Source organism: Oryzias latipes, chromosome 18 (assembly GCF_053564925.1).
Source record: "Oryzias latipes strain Hd-rR chromosome 18, Olatipes_Hd-rR_3.1".
Lineage (NCBI taxonomy): Eukaryota > Metazoa > Chordata > Actinopteri > Beloniformes > Adrianichthyidae > Oryzias > Oryzias latipes.
This window is the reverse complement of record NC_136254.1, coordinates 2395687-2409141: the sequence shown is the minus strand read 5'-3', so window position 1 is coordinate 2409141 and position 13455 is coordinate 2395687. Positions and strand designations below refer to the sequence as shown.

The 13455-nt window shown below is 44.4% G+C and overlaps 1 protein-coding gene across 1 annotated transcript; it reads right to left on the bottom strand.

The window, feature by feature from the left end:
• Positions 1-321: 321 nt before the first annotated feature.
• On the bottom strand, positions 322-13455 carry otub1b (OTU deubiquitinase, ubiquitin aldehyde binding 1b). The gene is made up of 7 exons (XM_004080052.5): positions 13315-13455; positions 12581-12642; positions 7879-7977; positions 7649-7767; positions 3921-4005; positions 2439-2633; positions 322-874 (listed from the first exon to the last, which is right to left on the bottom strand). The coding sequence occupies exons 1-7, from the start codon at positions 13355-13357 to the stop codon at positions 677-679; spliced, it is 801 nt and encodes a 266-aa protein (XP_004080100.1). The 5' UTR covers positions 13358-13455; the 3' UTR covers positions 322-676.

Below are 13455 nucleotides of genomic sequence, written 5' to 3'. Positions count from 1 at the left end.
GGTTTTCCATCCAATCCTGGAGGTTGATTTATTCCTGCCCATTTTAACATGATCGAACAAATTGAAAATGCCCCCCCCCCCCCCCTTCTCACTTTTTGTTGATTTAATTTATAAAGTTTAACACAGATCCTTCCCGCCACTCGAGTTGTAAACTAACCTTCCGCTGACGTTCACCGCCATCTTGGAGTTGGCGCTGAAAAAGCTTCAAACACGCTCAAACCTTTTGAAGTTAAAGATGCAAACACTACTGGCATTTTATTGATGCTGCCTTACAAAAACAATACACAAATTTCGTGAATTTTGAAATGAAGAACGCAACAGGAAGATGCAAATTGCTTTAATAAAACTCAATGAAAGGCAGTGTAACAAAGGAAGAGAATCAAACGAAGCAAGAAGAGAACATTTACAACCACAACAGAAAAAAACTGTACAACTCTGGCTGGAGTCATTTCTATGTCCAGTTTTTTTTTTATTCCAGACAAATGAAGATGAAATTTTTGGAGCGACAGAGGGGTAAAAGAGGTATGAAATGAATTCTTGCCCCCACCCCAAGTACTTGACTCAGAAACTCATATACAGATGTATCAACAATGTGAACCTTTTTTTTTGTTTGTTTGTTTGAGCGCGCTGCAGCCGGCAGGTGCAGCGGGACGATGCAGGCCTGTGGTGGGGAGTGTTATTTGTACAGGATGTCGTAATGGCCGGGTCTGTACAGCAGGAAGATGCGAGGGTCGCCGCCCTCTGGGAAGACGTGGTGATTTACAGTTCCTCCTTCCCCTCTGTCCATGTACTCCACCAGGATGGACACGTTCAGGGCCTGGGCCAAGGCGATGATGTGAATGTGGTCGCTTTCTTTGGACATCGGCTCCACCTCCTGAATCGAGCAGAGCCACGCCCACACCCGGTGAGAGGCGTCGTTCCTCATGGAAACACGAATACGGCATCCACAGCTGCCGTTCATTGAACGAGTGCAAAGATAACCGCGCGAGTGGATTCAGGAACCGCGCTAGCGCAATGCTAACCGAACGACCCTGCGTTTTGCAACTGCGCGGTTGCAATCCGAGCTCCTGCGCGCTCGCTGGGTTTGCAGTGATGTTCAGGGGCGGTGTTTGTCACTTGGGGGCGGTAACCTTCCTGGTTGGTCTGATTGACCGTCAAATCCGGCATGGCATTGGGGCGGGACTTCCAGTTTTTTTGAAGGCTTTAATAGAAAAAAAGACGGCCAAGAACAAGATTAGAAAAGTGCAGTGGGTTTTTTTGTTCTGCAAGTTTTTCTCATGTTAAAATCACATTAATAGTTTATATATACATCTACACTTTAGTTAGGCCCGAGACAGAGCTACTACGCTACAAGTTCAGGAAGCGTGTTAGCATGTGGCTAACAAATGCTAACAATGAAGCAGCATCTCACCCGTGTATTATGAAATGAATCTGCAAAATTGTTTATTTTTGGTTTTAAATGTTGCTTCATGTTATATTATTTTTTCATTTTTGTAAGGTTTATACATAGTTTTATCTGTTAGTTACATAGGTTCATTCATTCATTCATTTTCTTAACCGTTTTATCCCTTTCGGGGTCACGGGGCTGCCGGAGCCTATCCCGGCCACTTGTGGGCGAAGGCAGGGGGGACACCCTGAACAAGTCGCCAGTTTGTTGCAGGGTAGAATGTCCTCACTCACACACCCATTCACTCCCGCACTCACACCTAGGGTCAATTTAGAGTTGCCAATTAACCTATGAAGCATGTTTTTGGATGGTGGGAGGAAGCCGGAGACCCCGGAGAGAACCCACGCATGCACGGGGAGAACATGCAAACTCCACACAGAAAAGTCCCCCATTGATGTTCTGTTTTTCATGTCCCCCAGCCGGGACTTGAACCGGGGGCCTTCTTGCTGTGAGGCAAGAGCGCTAACCACTGCGCCACCGTGCAGCCCTTAGTTACATAGGTGTCATACTTAATTTTAACCATATGCTAACACACGCTTCTAGTACTTTGAGTTGCATCGTAGCTCTGTCTGTAACTAAAGTGTACATTTACCTAATTAAGTGATTTTCACACGAGAAAAACTTAAAATACAAAAAAAAACAGCTGCACATTCTTACCTTGGTGTTGGTCGTTCATTAACGTTTTAATCGACGTTACATCCGCCACGCTGCCTCGCCAGATTTGACATGCAAAATTCAGCCAATCAGATCCACCAGAAAGGTTACCGCCCCCAAGTGACAAACACACCCCTTGAACACTGCTCGCAAACCCAGGAGCGCCGCCCAGTTAGTGTTGCAACCGTGCAGTTGTAAAATGCGGGGTCACTCGCTTAGCATTGCGCCTGCGCGGTTGTAAGGTTCACTCGCTCAGTTCCTTAATCCACTCGCTCGGTTGTCTTTGTGCTCGTTCAATGAAAAGCAGCCGTGGAGCGCCACACACAAACGTTCTCACCTGCTGACAGAATTCCTTGATGGAGCGTCCGCCCTCGATGAAATTCAAAAAGAAGCCGTTCTCGCGCTGCAGGTACCCTGAGGTGAGGAGCCGCAGGTACACGACCACGTAGTCCGACACGTTCTGATCGTTGAAGGAGCTCAGCAGCTCCTGCAGGCTCGGCTGCTTCTCGCACAGTTCAATCAAATCCATGAACTGCGAGAACAAACGGAGATAAGTGAGTCTTCAGGTAGAAGTCGCTTGCGTTGGAAAAATAACCAGAGGTGGGTGATTCTGCAAAGTAGGGTTAGAAGTGTTTTAAGGCTGTAAAACTCCTACATACACGGTTTCTACACTTTTCTCAGACATTAACTTAAGGACGACAGGGATGGAGGTGAGTGACTGACAAAGTCTACAGCCAATCAGGATGCAGAAGAGTATGTGGTTAAAAAACAATAAGACAAAGAATGCAAAAGGAGATACTGTAGACACTCCACGATCCACTGACTAGGACTTTAGTGGACTCATTGATCCACTGGTCAGTGGTCAGCGGATCATGGAGTGTCTAAAGCAGGGGTTCTCAGGATTTTTGTAATGGAGGGCCAAATTTAGAACTCGACATTAGACTGGGGGCCAATTGTGGTGAAGTAAAAAATGGATAAACAGAAAAAGTTGTTTTTAAAAACTTTAATGTCATTTGTACAATTAACCAGAACCTCCAGATGTTTTCCCAGTTGCAGTAGGAGGTTGCTGTCCAGATCTTCTACTCCTCTAGTATTTGTATCATTTGACAGACTTATTGTCTCAAAAACTTTCGGTTGCTCTGGACAATGTCAGCTACTTTCAGCATTCAAACTCTCCTTGCTACGCCGCGGCATTTCTAAAGCCACACCGTAGCTAGCTTCTGATACAGCTTCACTGGATTCAGCCATTTTTGTGAACATTATCTGCTGTGCAGCATAGCCTCGTTGTAGTAAATGGTGCTTTACATCAGGCACATGACGATTCTATCCAGCCCATGAGGTACGACTAAGTAAACATTTGTTCATTCAGCTTGAAAGCACCTTTTCTCCTTGCCAACACAACTGGCTTTCCTCAAAGAAACCCGCTCTGGCTCTCTGAATCCTGCTCATCCTCCGGTTCCACTGCCGTCCTCACGGTCCATCCTTTCTCCACACAGGCAGTGGCATAGAAAATGTTGTCTGCCCTCTTGTGGTAAAATTAATACACTGTACCATTGACACCCGGGTGTGATGATCTTTCTTTCCTGTAGATGTCGCCAGAAACCATGAAGCACTATTTATCCCAAGCAATGGCCCCATTAGCCCACCACGGGCCGCGCTTTGAGATCCCCTGGTTTACAGTGTTTCCTTTCAACATCAGACATGTCCGTCCGTCACACGCGTTAGTTAGACAGTAAAAAAAATCTTCTAAAAACAGCAGAGCTTGTTGGGAAGATATTTAGGACAGTCACCCCGACCCAGGGCTCAGTGGGACACTTACGGTGTTGTGGAAATCTTCAATGGTGAACTCGGTGAAGCCTTCATTAACCAAGTCCAGTTTACTTTTGGCGGCCACCGCTTTGAACCTGCAGACGTGCAACACGCAAAAACGGGAGTTCATTAGAAAAAATGAATGAAACATAAATGAGTTATAACACTGAATCGATGAAGAAAGAGGCTTCCAACTGTTGAGGTAAATGTGTAGCGCGATCCCTTTTACAGGCAGCAAAGGAAAGTGATGTGTATATATATATGCCGATGATCACGATGTGTTAAATAAAGCATCAGTTCAGAGAGAAAGTTCACCTCTTACCGCATGTTTTTGTCCAGAAGATGAAAATTAAGTTTGTTTTAAAGAAACCGGCGCAGTGATACAAACATTTAGGCTATGTGACCGGAACTTTTATTTTAGTCATGGGGTTGTCACTTTTTCATGCACACCCAGCAGCCAATCATAATCGAGAATTCCCCCGAACCATGGTATAACAAGCAAGATTGCAGAGGTCTGCCACCTGCTGGCAAAAACATGTTTCTACACCCAAAAAAAGGTTTTGAAACAAATGTTCCAACCTTTTGAGGAGAGGATTCTACAACAAATATTAGGGCGGGGCATAAAAACCCAGTTAACCAATCACAGAGACTTAGGAGAATGTCAGGAACTCAACTCAAAGAACTGCCCCTGCCAAACTCCCCTTTGGGGCCCTAATAAAGTTATTCCATCTTCTGATTGGTTAACAGAAAGCCCGCCCTAATAAATGTGCAAGGATTATCTCATTGGGAAAGCTTACCACATAATGTGGTGCAGACCCTTTTCTGGTTTGCCACAAAAGCAAATATTTTAACTTTGTGGAGGCAGACTGGTGCACCTGCGGCCGGAAATCTGGGGTTTTTTTTGGTTTTATGCCTCAGTGTTTTCAGATTTAAAAAATCTGAACTTTGGTGAAAAATTTGCGTCAACCAATCAGGAACTCAGTTTTGACCAGTCAAGTGTTGATGTAATCAGTGGGTGGAGTTCAGGTTCTCCTTCTTCTTCTTCCACTTTCGGCTTCTCCCATCAGGGGTCGCCACATGTTTGATTTTATTTACATGGAATCAATAATAAAAAGATCCTTTATTTTTATTCTTCTCTCCTCGGACGAATGCGGGACGGCGAGTTGTCAAACTGGGTGACAGAGACGGAAGTACCGCTGAAATCGCCCGTCGTTCAGACGCCGCTCTTGCAGCAGACAGTGAAGCTCGCCGAACCGGGAGAATCTCTGAATGATGCCATGAATCCAGTCATGGAGACAGAATTACCGATCTTTAAGTAAAGCTCTTCAAAATAAAGCAGCCTGATCGCTAAAACATCAATAGCCGCGGTTACATGGGCAGAATATCTTGATCGGATCAATGGTCGGGTTAAAATTCAACCGTTCACATGGGATCAGAAAACCTTTTTCCGATTAGAACAACTAGAACATGGCTCACACTTTCGGTTGGAATGAATCATTTGGGCATGCGCAGTAGTGTTGAAAAGGACTGAGCGACATTTATTTCTGCTTCCCCAAACTGGCTGCGTGAGCTGGCGGCTCTCCTGAGTCCTTCAGCCGCTAACCCAGAGCGGCGGAACGCCTCGCAGTCTGAATTCTCCCACACATAACAAAACAAAACAAAAAAAACGCACACCGAACAAGCATCCTCCTCCCCTCAGACACGGAGTTATTAACCCAGCTCCTCTGCTCACTCGGGTGCCAGTGTACCGAGTGAGCGTCGGGGGGCACGAAGAGCTCCTTCCCCGTACCTCCCTCGTGAGGGGTGAAAGAGACGGGAGAGCCAGCGGGGCGAGAGCGGTCCCCTATGCGCTCCAATGCTTTTCTCTCAGCGAAACACCGTCTATGCGTGACTTAAACCAGAGCAGTAGTGACACACGATCGGAATGACCGTTTACATGCTCCACGATAGGATAAACGATCGGTATAACCCACCTATCTCGATCGGAAAGAAATTCTGATCCGAACGAGTCTGATCGGGGCAGAGTTTTCTGAATGGCGCGTTTACATGACGCATTTTCTTTCCGATCAGGCGTTCATTCCGATTACTTTTGCCCATGTAAACGCGGCTATTCATGTCTTCTATGCATTGTGAACGAGATAAACAGTCAATGCTTCTGTAACGTTGAGGATTAAAAATAATTGGACAGTAGCTCCTCCCACACATTTTGACAGTTTGTGGATGACTTTTCCTGAGGAAAAGTCAGGTCTCTCTCCTGACGTATTAAACTCTTATTGTTGCTGTTCTTTAGGATGTGCATTGCTCAAAGGAAGCTAGAATGCAAGGCCACACAGTCTTGTTCCTCTGGGTACCTTTTGTTCTCCTGTTTGAGGATTAAATGATTTTTACCTGTCAAATGCTGTGCTTGTGTGTACTAATAAGATCAAGTATCTTGGGCATGTCGTTTCAGAAGACTTGTCAGATGACGCAGACATCTACAGGCAGTGTCGTGTGGTATACAGCCAAGCAAACACTTTTTCTCGAAAGTTTGGTATGTGTACGGAAGGAGTCAAGGTGACATTATTTAAAGCTTTTTGCACTCCTCTGTATACAGCTCATCTTTGGGCGAACTATAAAAGTGCCAGTACGAGAAAGCTGCAGGTGGCGTACAATGATGCTCTAAGAGTGCTTTTAAATAAGCCAAGGAGGACGAGTGCTAGTGAGCTTTTCATTTCTCTCAGAATTAAAACTCTCTGGGCTTGCATGCGCTCGCTTATGTTCAAATTTATCTGCAGATTAAACGCTTCAGAGAATACTCTCATCTTGGCTATAAGCAACATTAGATTTAGTCCCATATGTTTCCGGTCAAATTTATGGAAACACTGGAGGGACTGTCTTTTTATTTGTCATTGTAATTAAGGTTTTTATAGTGTGGTATGTATATGTAATCTTTTTATCTTTGTATTTATTCTTATCATTTTTAATCAATTTATTTTTATCAAGTATTTTTTATTAACGTTTTTATTAACTGTAACTATACACTGTACCTCAACTTGTGTATTCTTGACACTGTGTATTTGTTTTAAATGTAGTGGGTCTGTGTACTCCTTTTTACTGATTGGAGCATGAGTCTGGAATAAATTCTATCTATCTATCTATCCATCCATCTATCTAAAATGTCGGTCCAGGTACTCCTTAGAAATCCGTCCCGGGTTTCTGGGGCCGTTGTTTCCTGTATCCAGTCCCTTTTACAGGGAGTCCGGTCCAACAGTCTTTCTTGTTTTAGAAGATAAGTTCAGTGTTTTCTTTGAAGAGTTTTTGTTTCTTGGTCCGGTTTGTTGTGCAGCAAATTGGATCCAGGTTTGGAGCAGATGTTTGGTGGATGCTGCATCCAATCGGGCTTCCACTGAAACGATGTCGGTCTTTCAGGTTGTGGAAGCGGGGTTGAGAGTTGGAGCCTCTTTCAGTTACCTCCTCTCTGACTCCCATATCCTCTGTCTTTGTCGTTTTAGGTCTCCTTTTTTCTACAACTGATGGCACTCTAATTAGAGGGCAGGCCTCTCCTCTCTGACCCGCACAGGTGAATTTTGTCAGGGCAATATGCAAACTGTCAGATCGGCAGGACATGGCGCGACCGTCACCTTTATTAACCCATTTCTGGAAAGACGTCCAGCAGCCAATTTGGAACTTGTCGTTTGGTGAGAACGCAGCACATCATGAACCCAATGAGACAGAACCGGTCCTTTAGAAAACACTAACCTCTGAAGCTCTTTGCTGTCTTCTAACAGGGATTCGAGGTGTGCAAAACCAAAGGCCCTGTAGAAACAGTTTCCGTCAGGCCGTGTCTTCCGAATATGAGAGTACTTTTTGTGGAGATCCTGCGACGACATCAAAGGGCGTAATTTTAAAATCTATGCGGCAGTTGGAACATTAGTAAACCGAATGTAAGGAGAGCGAAGACGGAGGCGGAGATGCGTGAGCCCACCGACCTTGATCTTGAGCTGATAAACCATGTCGTCCTCCGCATATTCTTTCTGCAGCACCGACAGCTCCTGTCTCTCCGACACCAGGGGGTTCGTGTTGGCGATCTGCACACTCACACAAACACACATCACAGTTTGTGTTTGCACTGAGAGACTCTCTGCAACTTTTACTACAGGTTTGGATTCACACAAATGCTTTTGTTCTACTGTATTTTTCCGCACCATCAAAGAATGGCCTATTTTAAAACTGTTAAAAACAGTCGCATAGAACAGAAATTGGTGTAGTGGCACCAATGGACCGGTACCGGGCCGCGGGACACTTGGCACCGGGACGCACAGAAAGAAAAAATAATTTCCATTTTATTGCTTTTTTTCGAGAGAAAAAAACGTTTTATTTTGAAAAGTGACCGGATTCTCTCTGTTACATCCGTCACACTTAACGCACGTCAAAGTCGCGACACCAAACATCACGTGATACACCCCGCTAAAATTAAACACAAAAAAACAAAATGAGCAAAAAAACAAACTTCTTTAGAAAGTTGCTTTGACAAGGGGAAACGGTCCAATGAAGGGACAGAAGAGGAACCTGCACCCCCTAAAAGAGGGAAATCTGCCTTTAATAGGCAGCGGTAAACGTGCCTCAAACCCCCCCCCCCCGCGGTAAACGTGTCTTGCGTTGTACCGGTCCGCGGTAACAAAAAGGTTGGGGACCACTGCACTAGATGATGCTGCGCTAAAGGGAAGGTCAACGAAAAAGTCAGAAAAGTCAGTTTGTCAAACTTTACGAATAGAATACAAACCAACATTCTGACAGCTCGGTTCACTCCCAAAACAAGTTGGTGCAATCACGATACAGTAACTCTTGAAATAGTGGACAGCCAGAACAATAACTCAACGTTGTCCAGACGTTAATGTCCATATTCGTGTCTTGTCATAAAGGAAAGCACCAAGAAGGGCCGCCTCTAAATTCACTGATGTTCATGTCGCTAGCTAGTTGGGAAGTGTTTTCTCTGTTGTGGGAAGATTTCTCCGCTATCACTTAAAAACTATCTAGAAGTTTTAAACAGCAATTCAGACTCCACGCTGACTATTATTATTATTATGACATCACCGATTTCCAGAAGCAAGAACCTCATAAATAAATATGAACAATTAAAGCCTGTGTCCCACAGCCACTATGTACATTGATATAGCCCGGATGAAAACTGGTCACTGGTGATATAAAAGTTATACAACGGTGGTTCATGCATAAAAAGTATGTTAGACATAAGATAAACAGTCGTTGAAAGACACAGATTTGTGTATGCATCTTGCGAAAATCAAGCACAATTATAGTTTATGTAATAATTGTGTGTACAACAGGCACAAACTGTATAATTCTCAAAATTTTAAACTCAAAACCAAATTCACGTAATGATCCATCAGCTGAAACCCTCGACGGACACCTATGCATATCGACAAACGACGAAGGCGAGAAAGAACAACATTTCATACGAGGAAAATGCTCAAAAAGTACTCGGCTGTGTGACACGACCTTGAAAAAGATTTTAATCCACGGTGATGAAAACATGAACAGTTTATAAAAATAAAATTGAAACATTTTCTCTACAAACAAAGAAGCGTTGCACTGTAGTTTACGTTGGCCAATCTTGTAACATCGATGCCTACTAATTTCTCGTAGAAAGAAATTCCAGGGCACTGAAATTTGGAACTGTACATTCGGAATCCCCCACCAATAAAAAAAGTGGAACGCCCTATATAGTGCATCGAGTAGTGCTTCATGAAGGAATTTGGACACCATCTACATTTGCAAATATACACCACAATGCATTGTGGTTGAATGACTTTTCAAGTGAAAAAAAAAGGATCATTTTCACGATATCAAGCTGTGCAATACGCATATCGCGAAAGTCTGCAGAAATTGCGATTAATGGTTACCTTAAACGTGCACAATGGCAGCTTGAAGTATTTAAAGAATCAAATAAATCCCTTCATGCGTTTGACAATCGATGGACGCATTCACGTTGTTGACCAATCGGATAGACACATTCACGTTGTTGACCAATCGGATAGACACATTCACGTTGTTGACCAATCGGATAGACACATTCACGTTGTTGACCAATTATTTGGACAAATTCACGGTGTTGACCAATAGGATGGACGCATTCACGTTGTTGACCAATCATTCGGATGCATTCACGTTGTTGACCAATCATTTGGACGCATTCACGTTGTTGACCAAAAATTTGGACGCATCCACGTTGTTGACCAATCGGATGGACACATTCACGTTGTTGACCAAGCATTTGGACGCATTCACGTTGTTGACCAATCATTGGCGCATTTACGTTGTTGACCAATCGGATGGACACATTCACGTTGTTGACCAAGCATTTGGACGCATTCACATTGTTGACCAATCGGATGGACACATTCACGTTGTTGACCAAGCATTTGGACGCATTCACGTTGTTGACCAATCATTTGACGCATTCACGTTGTTGACCAATCATTGGACGCATTCACGTTGTTGACCAATCGGATGGACGCATTCACGTTGTTGACCAATCGGATAGAAACATTCACGTTGTTGACCAATTATTTGGACAAATTCACGGTGTTGACCAATAGGATGGACGCATTCACGTTGTTGACCAAGCATTTGGACGCATTCACGTTGTTGACCAATCATTGGACGCATTCACGTTGTTGACCAATCGGATGGACTCATTCACGATGTTGACCAAGCATTTGGACGTATTCACGTTGTTGACCAATCGGATGGACACATTCACGGTGTTGACCAACTATTTGGACACATTCACGTTGTTGACCAATCATTGGACGCATTCAGGTTGTTGACCAAGCATTTGGATGCATTCACGTTGTTAACCAATTATTTGGACAAATTCAGTGTTGACCAATCGGATGGACACATTCACGTTGTTGACCAATTATTTGGACAAATTCACAATGTTTACCAATCGGATGGACACATTCACGTTGTTGACCAATCATTGGACGCATTCACGTTGTTGACCAATCATTGGACGCATTCACGTTGTTGACCAATTATTTGGACAAATTCAGTGTTGACCAATCGGATGGACACATTCACGTTGTTGACCAATTATTTGGACAAATTCACAGTGTTTACCAATCGGATGGACACATTCACGTTGTTGAACAATCATTGGACGCATTCACGTTGTTGACCAATCATTGGACGCATTCACGTTGTTGACCAATTATTTGGACAAATTCACAGTGTTTACCAATCGGATGAACACATTCACGTTGTTGACCAATCATTGGACGCATTCACGTTGTTGACCAATCATTGGATGCATTCACGTTGTTGACCAATTATTTGGACAAATTCAGTGTTGACCAATCGGATGGACACATTCACGTTGTTGACCAATTATTTGGACAAATTCACAGTGTTTACCAATCGGATGGACACATTCACGTTGTTGACCAGTCATTGGACGCAGTCACGTTGTTGACCAATCATTGGACGCATTCACGTTGTTGACCAATTATTTGGACAAATTCACAGTGTTTACCAATCGGATGGACACATTCACGTTGTTGACCAAGCATTTGGATGCATTCACGTTGTTGACCAATCATTTGGACAAATTCAGTGTTGACCAATCGGATGGACACATTCACGATGTTGACCAATTATTTGGACATATTCACAGTGTTGACAAATCGGATGGACACATTCACGTTGTTGACCAATCATTGGACGCATTCAGGTTGTTGACCAATTATTTGGACGCATTCACGTTGTTGACCAATCGGATGGACACATTCACGTTGTTGACCAAACATTTGGACGCATTCACGTTGTTGACCAATCATTGGACGCATTCACGTTTTTGACCAATCGGATGGACTCATTCACGATGTTGACCAAGCATTTGGACGCATTCACGTTGTTGACCAATCGGATGGACACATTCACGGTGTTGACCAACTATTTGGACACATTCACGTTGTTGACCAATCATTGGTGCATTCAGGTTGTTGACCAAGAATTTGGATGCATTCACGTTGTTGACCAATTATTTGGACAAATTCAGTGTTGACCAATCGGATGGACACATTCACGTTGTTGACCAAGCATTTGGACGCATTCACGTTGTTGACCAAGCATTTGGACGCATTCACGTTGTTGACCAATCATTGGATGCATTCACGTTGTTGACCAATCGGATGGACGCATTCACGTTGTTGACCAATCGGATGGACGCATTCACGTTGTTGACCAATCGGATGGACACATTCACGTTGTGGACCAAGCATTTGGACGCATTCACGTTGTTGACCAATCATTGGACGCATTCACGTTGTTGACCAATCGGATGGAGCCCTTTCATGTCAATTTCTGCCTCCTATGTAGATGAGTGTCATTTTAAGTATAATGCATGTTGGCCCTTACTTAAATGAACTGTTGCAGTGGAATAGAAATAATGTTTTCGGTTGTTTTGCTATTTGTTCATGTATTGCAAGTTCCATCGTCAACGCAATATAGATCACTAAAATGGCAAATCTAGAGTTTTCCTCATTCCATTTAAAGATTTTCTTAAACTTCAACTCTCTGAAACGTGAAGATCCAGACGTGATCATCACAGACATCAGACCAGTACCGAGCTCAGCATCTGAGCCCGGTCCAGTGATGGGGTTTCCTCACCTCCTGCTGGATCCGGTCCTGCTGAGCGATGATGGCCTCATCATGCGCGAGGCAGTTCACACCTGGAAGACACGAGCGCTTTTAGCTTTACCTGAGAGCAGCAGCAGCAGCCACAACAACAGCACCACAGAACTCTCTAGAACCTAGAGCCACTCCAAAGTACAAAGCAGATTCAAAGATCGTCTCTGCATCGTCCGCTGCACTGGTTGGGAAATAAAAACAAAGTCGGCGCGCGCGTTTTTGGGGGAAAAAAAACTCACGAAACGCGAGTCAAAGGGTAGCAGCACAGGATGCTGATGAGGGTTCAAAAACAAGTTGGATGTCGTCTGAACCCATCAGAACCGGTACCGCTGTCTGTCTGTCTCTGTGACAGACACAGACAGACAGACAGCTAAAGGGTTTAGCTCATGATGATGCTGCGTCAAAACAAAACTAATTATCAACGAAAAGACATCCGTCCTGCAGAGTCTGCATGGGTTCTGGCCTCCGACGGGTCCTCATCGAGCTCTGGCACTGGGGGAGGGGGGCTATCGGTCGGCCGCTGCACTACAGCGTTTCCTTTGTGTGGCTCGGTTATCGTTAGCCGAGCAGCTGCGACCCGTTTACACTTCAGTCTACCGGAGCATCGGGCGGACATCATCCCGCTCGGAGCTCCGGTCACATCCGGTCCGGATGTTCGGCAGAACTGACAGGTCGGCACGCGGGGTTTTTCGTGCCACAGGGGCTCCTCTCACCCTCCATCTCTCCCTGTGATGATTCCTGCTGTTCCTCCGCCATCTTAGCTGTGGAAATCTGTTTCCTCCTTCTTCATGACCTCAGCGATGACGCACTTCCGGGCGGCCGCTTTGCTCTTTTTAAAACACACAAACACGATA